The 14,378-nt window shown below is 35.8% G+C and overlaps 1 protein-coding gene across 1 annotated transcript in view; it reads right to left on the reverse strand.

Moving 5' to 3' along the window:
* LOC126878757 (venom carboxylesterase-6-like) overlaps positions 1-5,495 on the reverse strand; it is a 65,628-nt gene extending 60,133 nt beyond the window's left edge. The window contains exons 1-2 of the mRNA XM_050641635.1: positions 5,315-5,495; positions 2,841-3,014 (exon numbers count right to left, since the gene is read on the reverse strand). Coding sequence (XP_050497592.1) covers positions 2,841-3,014; positions 5,315-5,455 — 315 coding nt within the window. The 5' untranslated portion in view covers positions 5,456-5,495. The remainder of the gene's footprint in view (positions 1-2,840; positions 3,015-5,314) is intronic.
* Between the last annotated feature and the right edge of the window lie 8,883 nt (positions 5,496-14,378).

The raw sequence follows: 14,378 nt of genomic DNA on the forward strand, positions 1-14,378 counted from the left end.
TAAATATCTTTGATTTAAAAGCATTTATACTTCTTATCTTCACTTATCTTTTTTATTTATCAGTTTATCTTCTTTTTTATATCAATTTTAATTAACTTTAATTTAAAACCATTTATCCTCTTCTAAGCTTTTTGTATCCAGTATTTACACGAATATTTTATTTACTTCTCAAAACTTTGAGGATAGTATGAAGAAAGTATGAAAACATTGAGGAAATGGCAACGGTGTCATATCTCAAGTAACAAAATAGGTCACAGAACACAATCTCGCTGGTTACTGCGCGGCTGCCACCTCCTCAGAACCGCGTGAAATAGAAGTCAGAGATTCCGATTACGATATGAGTTACAGAATACCGATCCAAACACAAAAATGACGCGATAGATATCAAACATTCCGATTTTGGGTAATTACGATTCGACTTGGTCATTTCTATTCGATTTGTTAAAAGTTACAGAATAGGGCTGATTATTACAACGACATACGATAAATGTTATTAGAATATAAATATTTTTCCTTTATTCCCCGACGACGAGCTGGCCAAATACATAAGTAGGTGGAGGCCAACAAACTAAAGCAGAAGAAGAAGAATATACGTAAATATAACCATAAACAGAACCACATAGTTAAACTGTGTGACGTCACGGGTCGTTTGAACTATTTGAAGATAAAGAAGACTTTATTGTACTTCTAAGTTATTATGAGTTTTTGAAGCGTGAAATTTTGTAAATCTCATTTTTATACAAAACTGAACATTATTACCTAATACAAAAAATGTGCAAGTTCCCTATTGAAAAAATAAATTTTGAAAATTTTCCTCAACTTACGGATACCCAACATCATTTTTATTTAAGATAACTCCGTTATTAGTAATTTTGCGAAAAAAAGTTATTATTTCTAAAAATGTCTGAATAGTCAAAAAACTAAGATGCAATAATAAGATTTCATTTTTTTTTAAATTTTATACGAGGTATGTCAAAAAATATGAAATTCGCTAAAGAGTAAAATACCTTTATAGTACACAATATTTCAACTAGAAGAATGCAATTGCATATTGAAACATAGTTTTTAATTCTGAACAACTTTTTCTAATAACAAATTTCAATATTGTGAAAAATAAAGCTACTTTACTCTTTTTTGACATACCTCGTATAAAATTGACAAAATTTAATATTTTATAATTGTATCTTGATTGATAGACTATGCAGAACTTTTTATAAAGAATAACTTTTTTGCGTAAAATTAATAATAACGGAACTATCATAAATAAAAATGCTTTTGGGAGTCCGTGATTTGAGGAAAATTTTCACTAGTAATACCACTAGAGGTCAAATTATTTCCGGAAATTTTTTTGAGATCATGAATATTTTGAAAATTTCCCGAGTCGCAGACGAGGGAAATTTTATAAAAATATTCATGATCAAAAAAAAATTCCGGATATTAATTTGACTTCGCGTGGTATTCGGTAACAAAATTCCACACCAAATTTGCATTTGAAAATCCAAAGCTGCATGAACAGATTAATAGCGCGCCATAGCTTTGTCAGCAATTATTTAGGCTTTCAAATTCGTAATTTCTACTCATTGTAGTTGCATGGGAATACCATTTCAAGATAGAAAATAGTATATTCTTCAATTTTACAAAGTTTTGAGTAACTACAAGTGATAGAAAATGAATCAAAACTAAATTATGTAAACAAATAAAAACCAGTCTGTCAAAAATGTTCTGTTATTGTAAACGTCAAAAAATTTCCACTATAATTCGCTGTTGGGTACCCCACGAGCAAAAAATTTCCGATAAAATACCTCCGTTGCCATGGTGATCTGTCAAAATAACGTATTTTGATTGGTTCAAAATTACAGGTGTGGAATTTTCAAAAAAATATTTTCAATTAGAAGAGTGTAAATGCAGATTATAACATAATTTTTAATTACAAACAACTTTTCTCAATAACAATTTTCGATATTGTGAAATATAAAGGAACTTTACTCTTGAGGGAAATTCATATTTTTGACATACCTCGCATACTGTTGATAAAATTTGATATCTGATGATTGCGTCTAAGGTCTTAGACTATGCAGAGCACTTTATAAAGAATGACTTTTTTTCGTAAAATTGATATTAAAAAAGTTTCCCATATGGTTCCAAGTTACGCAGAAACACTGTATATAAATAGAAATGAATTTTTGTCTGTATGTCGTTTATAGAATCGTAAAGTATGTATTTGGGCATGTGATGATCTTAAAGTAATGACTATCACCCCCCAAGTAAAAGCAACCAACAACACAAGTTCAACTTTGAAGTGAAGGGTAATTAAAACCTAAATCCATTTTCATGCAATTCGGAGATGACCCTGAAAAGTGCACGGTATCGCCGTGTTTTACGTTCATGTACTGTGTTAATAAACGTTAATTATTAATCATATCAACAAGGTATCAATCAAATCGTATCAAAAAAACTAAAATGCATATCAGAACATTCCTATCAAGCGATATCTTAAGTTCTCTCCGATTGTATTTTAGTTTTCAAGGTCTAAAGTATATATTATTACAATCTTTAAACCTTCTACCCTCTCGGGTGTAGGTAAGGTCTAAAGTAAATAATTTTAATATATCCGATAAAACAATTTTATCTTTGTGTTTTTAGTTTACACATATTATTGAAAAACTTACACCTATACATTTTTCTATTAATTTATATTTTCGTAGGCGTTAGGCGTAGCTCTAGGCACTTGTTTCCTTAGGCAAATGGCACAAAACTTTAGACTGTTAGCCTAAGGAAATAACAGTCTGGACCATCTTCTTTTTCCATCGATTTATATTACTACTTATCAAAATTTTTACCTTAAATCTGTTACTTCCTGCTGTGGATTCTCCATAAGGAATATCTTGAAAAGCATAGAAATTGCTTCCTTCAGAACTTTGAAGAATATGTCCACGGATTTTGCCTAAATTCTCCAATTCAACTATTAAATCATCGTCTTCGGACTGTGCTTCAGTTACAGGGGATGAAACGACCTATAAAAATAGGTAGGTATAGAAAAAAATATTTGAAACTAGAATAACATTGAATTTTTTTTATCGCACGTACGTGCGTATCAGGAACAAGACCCGGCACAGCCAATACACAGAGAGTGATGGAAACAGCAGAAATGATAATACTCAGAAGAATTGCAAGAAACACGCTGAGAAACCAAATTAATAAGAAGTGGCGAGACCAGAACAAACTGTAATGTACATGTACATGTACATGTACATGGTATAAATGAGTGCGTACAAGAAAGGAGACTGGGTGACAAAAAAAATCTTGGAAATGATGAAGGACAGACGGCAAAAGAATATTAACATAACTCAGTATCAACAGCTGCATAATCTGAAGAAGAAGAAGAAGAAGAAGTAATAAAAGACTTACAAAACACATACGATAACTTCAATCTCCATAAGAAAGTTAAAGAATTATCTGGGGTAGCAAAACAAAAAACCTCAAGCATACTATCTGACAAACAAGGAAACATTTTAATGGAGACGGAACAAATATAGTGAATTGCTAAAACTTGTCAATGAAAAAATATAGATCTTTTAGTCAAACTATTTAACACAATCTTTTCCACAGAAATAATTTCCCGTGAAATGCTGATATCAGAATTTATTTGTTTACCAAAGAAAGCAAATGCCAAAGAATGTAGTGATTATCGAACGATTAGTCTAATGTCACACACCTTAAAAACCCTGCTAAAAATCATCCAGAATAGAATACACGCTAAACTGAAGATGGATATTGGTGATTCCCACTTTGGATTTCAGAATGAAGTGGGCACAAGAGAGGCACTTAACGTGCTGCCCTAAAGATGCTTCGATGTTAACCGAGATCTTTATGTATGCTTTATAGACTACATCACAGCATTCGATAAGGTAAAGCATGACCGACTTATCGAAGTACTCAAAAACAAGAATCTGGATGTGAGGGATGTAACATTGATATCATACTACAGCCAACGATCAAATCTGAAAACTGGAAGAGAAGTGTCAGAAGAAATGGAAATAAGGAGAGGGGTCGGGCAAGATTGCATACTGTCGCCGTTATTGTTTAATTCTTATTCTAAAGAAATCATACAGGAATCTTTGGTAAACGAGACAGTCGTCATAAAAGTGAATGGAAGTTTAATTCATTACATTAGATATGCCGACGAAACAGTCATAATAGCCGACAACTTGGAAGACTTAGACAGAATAATGAACAAAATATTAAGATATAATGGAGAATACGGACTCTTTCGTTACAGAAAACAAATCTTTATGAAAATTAGCAAGAACAACAATACAAACGAAATATTAACGGTACCTAAGGGGCCAGCAGATTGAGAGAGTAGAAATATACTTACTTGGAAACGATAATCACCGCAAATAACGAATATACTGCAGAAATAAGAGTGAGAATTGAAAAAGCACGTGCTAACTTCGTGAAAATGAAAAATATTGTATGCAGCAAAGGTCTGACATTGGCCCTCAGAATAAGGCTAATTAAATGTTATGTACACAGTGTGTTTTACTAAGGAGCTGAATCATGGAGACTAAACCCAAATGCAATAAATCGACTTATGAGTGGCGAATAGTACAACGTCTTGAAACACATAATTCAAGGAAAAATAGTGGGTGGGAGAAGCGTAGGAAGGAGATGCGTTTCCTGCTTGAAGAACCTAAGACAATGGTTTGGTTGCAGCTCAAGGCAATTGTTCAGAGCAGCTGCCTCGAAGGTCAGAATAGCCATGATGATTGCCAACCTTCGTCGCGGAGATGTCACTTAAAGTAGATAATTAATATATAAAAGGATGGAATAATCACGTCATTAGAATGGTGGACACAATACACGTTAAAATAGCATGAGAAAAATTGCCACGTTGTACTTAGAAGTATCAGCTGACCCTGCAAGAGATGAAGTAACAATCTTCGATAGAGGCAACAACCCTCCAATGGACAAGCCAAATTGCTTATATAATGGAATAATAAGAAGATCTTGTTCGGTGGGTAGCGTCATATTCATGGTACTACTAGAAAAGAACTTGCAACAGATCATTTCTATAGGCTTTTCTCTATTAAAAAAATCGGATGACAGTTTGGATTGGGATGAGGATTAATTCACCAAAAAAAGACGGATGGAAAACAATGCAAGAGTCTACAATAAGTCCCTCTTGTCAGTTCGGGTGATCAATTTGATAGAAACATACCCTAAAAAATTATGAGTCACAATTTGATTTGTTTGTTTTGAAATAAAATAAGAGTAAAGAAAAGTAAAATAAATTAAGTCAAATAAAACTTACCTCTTTATTTGCAACGAATATCAACGAACAAAATATTATTAATCTTGATATCATGATCCTTGTTTTTGACAAATTCGTCTTGCGTGATATTCTTTTATATAAAATTTGAAATTTTGTTATCGTAATCACAATCATAATCATTATCACACTTATTTTTAATAACTCTGCTGAAGCACAATATATTTCTGGCATCTTATGCAATTGACTATTTTACTTGAGAAATAAGCCACAAGCTGGAAATTCAATTTATTTGACTTTTCGAGTTCCACTTCAGAAATTGTTATCGAAATACAAAATATTAATTTTATTAACCTCACCATCACCTCCATGGTTTGGTATGTCCTTTCCAAGAAATATTATTCCATAGCACTATGCCGCTACCACGAAAATTATTACTCTGTATGAGGTTACAACTGGCATAACGTTCGCCAACTGTTCTGTAGAGTATGGTGAACGGTATGCCATTGCATACGGTATGCCAAATATATTAAAGATACAATGGTGATATAAGGTATGGAAAACAACTTATTAGTTTGAGAATGTCGTTATATAGATGTTAAAAAAATAATCATAGGCAGTATGATATAACAAGAGCATTGTGGAATGAAAATTATAAAATTAAAAAATATATAAAAATAATAGTCTCCCGTTTTATACATCTAACGCAGCTTTGTGATTATAGCAGGGTAGTATGCTATGTCTTGGGCCTACGGTATACAAGAAAGGTAACAGGGCCAGTGCTACGCTTCAACCGCCTATTATTACCCCTGGTTTTACCCAAGGTACTCATTTTATTCATGCTGAGTCGACCTGGGGCCTATAGATATTTTTAAAAATGTCTAGATGTTCTTGTCGGCGCTGGGATTTGAACCCCGGCCTACCTGCATGGCTGTCAGGCATACTACCGCCTGAGCTATTCCGACCCTAAAAATTATATAAAAACTATAAAACTATATGTTAAAAACCACTAAATGTTAAGATATTTCAAACGTATGCACAGAGAAATTGTGTAAGTTTGGCAGACAATTATGTCAATATGTTGTTAACTTTTGGTTGGTTTAATATCCGCTCTTTTATTAATTGCCCTATCATTCTGATAAAAAAAGTGCCATCTCAAGAAAGTTTTTTTGTGATCATTCTTTTCATTTGCTAAAATATTTACAGACTCAAAGTCCATGGTATGGCTTTCATTCACAATGAACATGTGTAGATAAAGAACATATGTCTGGTCTGATTCTACAATCACTTTTATGGGAGGTAATACGTTCTTTAACTCATCTAGTGGTCCGGCCAATGTATTGTTTGTCACAATCAATATATGGTATACTGTAAACTACATCAAAAGAGTTGCTGTCTTTTGTAGTTTACAGTATACCATGTATTGATTGCGACAAACAATACATTGGCCAGACCACTAAACGAGTTAAATATCGTATTACCTCTCATAAAAGTGATTTTAGACTATATCCAGACAGATGATCTTTAGCTACACATGTTGTGAAAAAAGCCATACTATGGGCTTTGAGTCTGTAAAGATTTTATTAAATGAAAAAATATATGACAAAATTGATTTCACTCTTCTTTTTTGAAAGAAAAATACCGCAGCGAAATCAAAGGGCGCTTGGATGCTGTGTATAGTGTCTTTTCTCCTTCGATGGTGTTGAGATAACAATAATATCACAACATAACAATATGACGCACATAAAGAACATTCTAACAAAGAGAGAGATGTATTACCATAAGAATATATATAGACAAATAAATGTAACACTAGTTGATCGAGAGAAACAAACTACTAACTACAAAGTACTTACGAGTAAAAGGAGTCTTTCAAAATATCTACGCGTCTGCACACTAAACTGTTTATGACCAAATTAACGGCAATAGAGAGGTTGCGTCTTCTTTTTCGGTTACTTGGTATTGCCTTCTTCTTACCTGACACTTACTTACTTGACACGTAAGATTCCTTGACGAAATCTTTGAGGATGCGAAACAGAGAGTGATGTTGACTTGCTTTTTCCGAAGAACATTTTATCCTTGACGGATTCACTTGTTATACTTTTGCATGGAGATGGCAACAGCTCGAGGGTCCTACGGAGTGTCGCAAGCTAACTGTTGACTGTCTGAGTTGTGATGTCACTTGATTGGTCCAACGGGATCCTGCCTGGATCTTGGCAATTGCTACTTAGAGCAGACGACAACAGCGAGGGTGCGCTGGAGTCTGGATCATACAGCTTGCATGTTGACCGTCTGAGGTGACGCTGAGCACTGAGAAAAAAGGGGGAGGGTTGCCCTACTAGTCGGAAGGTAAAAGCGGGTGATACTTAAATTCGTGAAGGTAAAGACCTTGCGAAAATATATGTCTTTTTAGGCACATCACATTAAAACTAACACTGTTGTTCTTACATATTTACACTGTTGGCAGTGTTACATTTCAAAAATGGACTTCAACTTGTCTGAATTAAAAATATTTCCATAGTTTTTAAAATGTTCGAATAATTATTCAAACAGATGGTGATCGTCAAAAATTGGTTGAACGAGTTTCAACGTGGTCGCACGTCTGTATTTGATAAGTCACACTTAGCTGCCCCCAAAACAACTACAACGTTTTGACTATAAGGAGGATCAGATAACTATCAAGGAGGATAACGTGAAAGAAATCCACGAGCTCGCATTGGCAGACCGCCGACTGAAGATGCACTAGATAGCTGAGACAGGAAGTTTTCCTGCATGAAATTTTGGGCAAAATAAAGTTGTCGGCGCGATGGGTGCCGCATTTGCTCACTCCGGACAATAAACGCAACCATAAAACCATTTCAGACAAGTGTCTGAGGCTGTTTTAGCGTAATCCAAAGGAGTTTTTACGTTGTTTTATATCCGCCGACGCAACATGGTTCCACTAGTATACACCATAGATCAAGGAATAATCGATACAGTGGACGTGTCCCCGCAAACGTGCTCCGAAGAGGGCGAAGACTGTCCAACTGGCCGGAAAGAGATGGCCACCGTTTTCTGGGATTCACAAGGTGTGATCTATGTCAACTTCTTCCGTATCTGTCCCATCTACCGTAAGCTCCAGATGTGGCCCTTTTCGACTTCTTTTTGTTTTCAAACATGAAAAAGTCACTCGATAGACAGAAATTTACGTCGAATGAGGAGTTCATGACCGAAGGGGATTTCAATGCACATGTGGGCCAAGCCAAGACAGGATATGAAACAATACATGGGAGATTAGGCTTTTGAACTAGAAATGAAGCTGGAGATGACATGCTTGAATTAGCAACAGCATTGGATATGGCGAATGTTAACACATTCTTTAAAAAGAGAGAAACTCAACTTATTAACTACAAAAGTGGACAACATAAATCCCAAATAGACTACTTTATGATAAGGAAAAAAGACATACGTGAATGCAAGGACTGTAAGGTAATAGTTAGTGAGACAGTAAGCCAACAACATAAGCTGCTTGTTCTGAACATCGAAGTAAAAAGCGAAACTAAACAAAAATATCGGAGAGGACCACAAAAAATCAGATGGTGGATGCTAAAAGATGAGAAAGAAGAACTTTAAAAGGGTAAACCCTGTAGTTGGCTGTATACCTTTGTTAAGACAACGTAGAATGAAGTAAACACTTCTGTTGTATATAGGTATATTATAAATTTATTAAAAATTTTTTTTAAAATTCATCCACAAGGGAGTGGTTGTACAAAACGTTTTCGGTCAAACTGACCATCCTCAGTGTAAACGTCCAGTGTACAAGTAATTGAAACTAGCCACTTGAATAGGTGTAAAACCTCAAATAATGTTATTTTGAGGTTTTACACCTATTCAAGTGGCTAGTTTCAATTACTTGTACACTGGACGTTTACACTGAGGATGGTCAGTTTGACCGAAAACGTTTTGTACAACCACTCCCTTGTGGATGAATTTTAAAAAAATTTTTTAATAAATTTATAATATACCTATATACAACAGAAGTGTTTACTTCATTCTACGATGAGAAAGAAGGTTTATTCAACGAAAGAATAGTAGAAAAAATATGTTGGAACATGAAAGGAAGCCCTAACACAATTTGGAGAAAAATGACTAATACTATTAGAGATACGGCTATTGAAATACTTGGGAAAACGCCAGGAAAGAAGTTTGAGGATAAAGAGACTTGGTGGTGGTCAAATGAAGTACAAGGAAAAATAAAAGAGAAGGGAAAATTATATAAAAAGTGGCAAGAAACCAGATCGGACATAGATCTTCAAAACTATATGGTCGCCAAAAAGGAAGCGAAAGTAGAAGTAGCAAAAGCTAAAACAGAAGCGTATTCAAACCTATACGATCAACTTGATACCAGGGAAGGCGAAGTAAAGATATATAAAATAGCCAAACAGAGAGCAAAGCAAGCAAGAGATTTTAATCAGATTAGATGTATCCGAGATGAAAATAACAAAATACTAATTCACGAAAAGGATGTCAAAAAGAGATGGAGAAAGTATTTTAACAGTTTATTAAATAAAGAACTTGACAGACAGTCTGTGGAGTTAACGGAGACAGTAACAGCAATGGTTACCAGAATAACAAACGAGGAAGTGGCTCAAGCGCTTCAAAAAATAAAGAAAGGAAAAGCAGTCGGACCAGGTGACATTCCTGCGGAAGTATGGAGAGCATTGGGAGAGACAGGAATAAGTTGGCTAGCAGGTCTATTTAATAGAATTATGGAAGTTGGACAAACGCCAGACGAATGGAGAAGCGGAATATTAGTACCTGTCTACAAAAACAAGGGAGACATACAACAATGTACAAACTACAGGGCTATAAAGCTACTTAGCCACACCATAAAAATATGGGAGAGAGTAATTGATAGACGGATACGTGAAGAAACCGAAATATCCGATAATCAATTTGGCTTTATGCAGGGCAGATCAACAACAGATGTAATTTTCATTGTAAGGCAACTGATGAAAAAATATAGGAATAAAGAGACCAACGCTCATATGGTATTCATTGATCTTGAGAAAGCATATGATAGAGTTCCTCGAGAGATTCTGTGGTGGGCACTCAATAAGAAAGGAGTCCCTGGCGAATATGTAAAGATTGTGAGAGATATGTATGAGGGTGTAACGACTAGTGTTAGGACAGGTGTGGGAGAGATTGATAAATTTCAGGTGAAAGTAGGATTGCACCAAGGCTCGGTGCTTAGTCCTTATTTGTTCTCATTAGTTTTGGACCAGATAACAGCGAAACTACAGGGTAACATTCCATGGTGCCTAATGTATGCTGATGATGTAATGTTAATAGGAAATAGTGAAAGAGACTTAAAACAAAAACTGGAACAGTGGAGACAAGCTCTGGAGAAAAAAGATTTAAAACTTAGTAGAATAAAAAGAGAGTATTTGAAATGTTCATTTAACGATGGAGTTACTACAAATAAAATGATATGTTTGGATGGTGAAACTATTGTGAAAAGCAATAGTTTTAAGTACCTAGGATCGGTATTACAGAGTAATGGAGAAATAGATGGTGATGCATGCAGTAGAATTAGGGCTGGATGGATGAAGTGAAAACAAGCTAGTGGTGTGTTTTGTGACAGAAAAATTCCAATGAAGCTGAAGGGAAAATTCTATAAAACAGCCATAAGACCGGCTATGATGTACCGAACTGAATGTTGGGCAGTGAAAAAAAAAGAGGAACAACGAATGTATGTGGCGGAAATAAGAATGCTTAGATGGATGATTGGAGTGACAAAGAAGGATAAAAGTAGAAATGAGTATATTAGGGGAAGTCTAGGTGTGGCACCAATTGATGCCAAAATGAGAGAGCATAGGTTAAGATGGTTTGGTCATGTTCAACATCGAGACGTTAATCACTCAATACGAAGAATAGCTGAAGTGCAGATTCCTGGAAGGAGGAGGAGAGAAAGACCAAAAAAGACCTGGAGGAGACGATAAGGAAGGACATGTTGGTAAAGGGGATTAACATTGATATAACCCAAGATAGAATTGTGTGGATAAATGCAATTAGGGAAGCCGACTCCTCGTAGGGATAAGACAAAGAGAATGATGATGAGGAGTTCATGACCGCCACGGAAGCCTACTTTGCAGACCTCGAGAAAACGTATCTTTCAGACGGGTAGATCAGGTGTATCGAGCTAAAAGAAGACAAAGTTTAGAAATAAATCACCACTTTTCCAAAATTTTCGTTTTTGTCTTGAAGGCCAAGTATTTATTGGACCGCCCTATTTTGTGTAAAACGTTTTTACTTAAAAAACTCTTGTTACGAGTCCAAACCTGAAACCGTCATTTCAACAAACAAAAGATACATGAAGCCTAATGTCTGCGGTGAAAATAAAAAACAATTACGTGCTCTATGGTCGAGGCCCAATCAACAATACATAATCCTTACGCTCTAACAGCAGCAATTTGCGAATTCGACCATCTTCGACTCTTTCTCCCTTATTCGTGGTAACGGGTCGAAAGTGAGTAATAGAAATAGAGAAGGAGAACCACGACACCGTTTACAAGAAAGGCGTTACGCGTTACGAGATGTTTCCGCTCTTTTCCTTTATGCAGTGGCGTTACTATTTATGACCGTTCTAAATGTAAATTTTGACATTTCCTGAAAAAGATTTTTTCTTAATATCAATAATAATTATTGGTCTGCCTTGTGTTCTCGGCTTATTTTTGTCACTTTTTACTATGTATAGAATTGTTAAGCTTAGTTAGCGCGGTATGGACCTTTGAAGCTATTTAATACGAGAGAGAGAGAGAGAGAGAGAGAGAGAGAGAGAGAGAGAGAGAGAGAGAGAGAGAGAGAGAGAGAGAGAGAGAGAGAGAGAGCGAGAGAGAGAGAGAGAGAGTTGCCGAGAAAGAGCTTTTATTATTTATTGGAATAATACGTTTTTAAATTCTTCTTCTTCTACAGCACTACACCCCAAATTGAGCCTTGGCCTCCTTTATTTTTTGCCTCCACCCTTGTTTGTCCATGGCTGCTCTTCTCCATACACGGACTATTAAAAGGGCTTGTGTCTCGCTGTTTACTGTGTCTTCCCAGCACTTTCTTGGCTTTCCAACCTGTTTCTTTCCCTGGCATTCTAGCGTTCAGTGCTCGTTTTGGTAGCCTATCCTCTCCCACTCTTATCACATGTCCGGCCCATTACAATCTTTGTATTCTAATGAAGTCTGACAGGGGTGTTTCCTTATAAAGTTGATAGAGCTCATTGTTGTATCGACTTCTGAAGATTACGTTTTCCCTCACAGGTCCTAGTATTCTCCTCAGTACTTTCCCTTCGAATGTGTCGAGTTTGATTTTGTATGTTTCTTTCAGGACCCATGCTTCACTGCCATAGCATGTTATTGGTCGAATTTAGGTTTTATAGATTCTCATCTTTGTATTTTTGTGGACACTTTTAGACCGAAATATATGGGAGAGGGCAAAATAAGCTCTGTTTGCCTGCGTTATACTTTTCGGTATTTCTCCATCTTCTGATCCGTCGGCATATATTTCTACTCCCAGGTATGTAAACTTTCCAACTGTTTCAATGTCATCTTCATGTATAATGTTTTGTGGGACTATATTTATTCTCGTCTGTAGAATTATTTTTGTTTTTTCTGTGTTAATTTCCAGACCTAGCTTTTTTGTTTGCATTTTTAACTCTGCGTATGTTTCTTGTGCTCCCGTTGATGTTCTACTCATAATGTTAATATCATCGGCATAAGCGGCCAGTTGAACCGTTCGGTTCGTCAGAAGGTTTCCTCGTCCAGTTTGCATTTGGCTGACCGCATACTCCAGTGCCAGGTTAAACAATGTTGGGGCCAGCCATCTCCCTTCTTTAGTCCCTGCGAAATTTTGAAAAGTCTGTCCGGTGGTTTTGTATTCGTACACATGCGTGAGTTTCATCCATTGTGACTTTAATGAGTCTAATTAGCCATAGTAGTATTGCCAATTCAGCCAATATATAGTATAGTTTGTTCCTTTTTTTGAGTCGTATGCCTGTTTGAAGTCTATAAACACGTTGTGAACATCAATGTCGTGTTCCCATGATTTGATCAAGATCTGCTTGACTGTGAATATTTGAACCAGTGTCGATCTTCCCCGTCGGAAGCCCGTCTTGCTAAACATTGTAGAGAAATTTCCCGGTAGTTCTTCCACTGGAGTTTGTCTCCTTTTTATAGATCGGTCGTCGGGTATTTTCTCTTCCTGTCATATGTTTTGATGAGCTCGTGGATGTGACGTGCCAGGTGGTCGCCACCTACCTTATACAGTTCTGCTGGTATTTAGTCAACTCCCGGGGCTTTATTGTTTTTCTGGATCTTAATAGCTTCGAGAACTTCCTCTATGGTTGGAGCTTCTGCTTCATTCTCTTTTACATGGTTCGTACCCATTTCATCTTCCATAACACTTGTGTCCCAGTAGCGTCGGAAAATAATTCTTCCAGCTTTCTGTGACTTTCTGTTGGTCACTGATTATTTGTCCACTTTCATCTTTGCATAGACTTGTCTGAGGTTTATACCCACTTTTTGTCTTTATAAGGCATTCGTAAGCCCCTCTAATTTCGTTGTTTTTTAAATTTTCTTTCATTTTCTTCTATACCTACACCCGAGAGGGTAGAAGGTCTAAAGATTACATATATATATATATATATATATATATATATATATATATATTTTCTATTTGACCATTTTTATAGGCTCTCTTTTTATTTCTACATATCTTGTCTGCTTTCCGTCTTGCCACTTCAAATTATGTTCGTATTTCCCGTGTTATTCTTGTTATGTACATTTTGTGTGCTTCACTTCTTTCCTCTATTTCTTGTTTGCACTCGTCATCAAACCATGCTCCTATGCTCTCCATTTTCTTGTTTCCCAGGTTGGACGCTGCTGCTGTCAGTACTGATGTTTTGATATTACTCCATTTGCTCTCTTTGGAGTGCAGTGCTAGCGTCCTTAACTCATTTGCGACTCCTTGTTCGAACTTCTCTTTACATTCCTGAATCTTCAGTTTTTCTAGGCCCAGTTTGTTTGTTCTTTGTTGTCTTTCGTTTTTTTCTTTGTTAACTCTGCATCTAAATTTGGTT

This window comes from Diabrotica virgifera, chromosome 1 (assembly GCF_917563875.1).
Source record: "Diabrotica virgifera virgifera chromosome 1, PGI_DIABVI_V3a".
In the NCBI taxonomy this organism is placed as follows: domain Eukaryota; kingdom Metazoa; phylum Arthropoda; class Insecta; order Coleoptera; family Chrysomelidae; genus Diabrotica; species Diabrotica virgifera.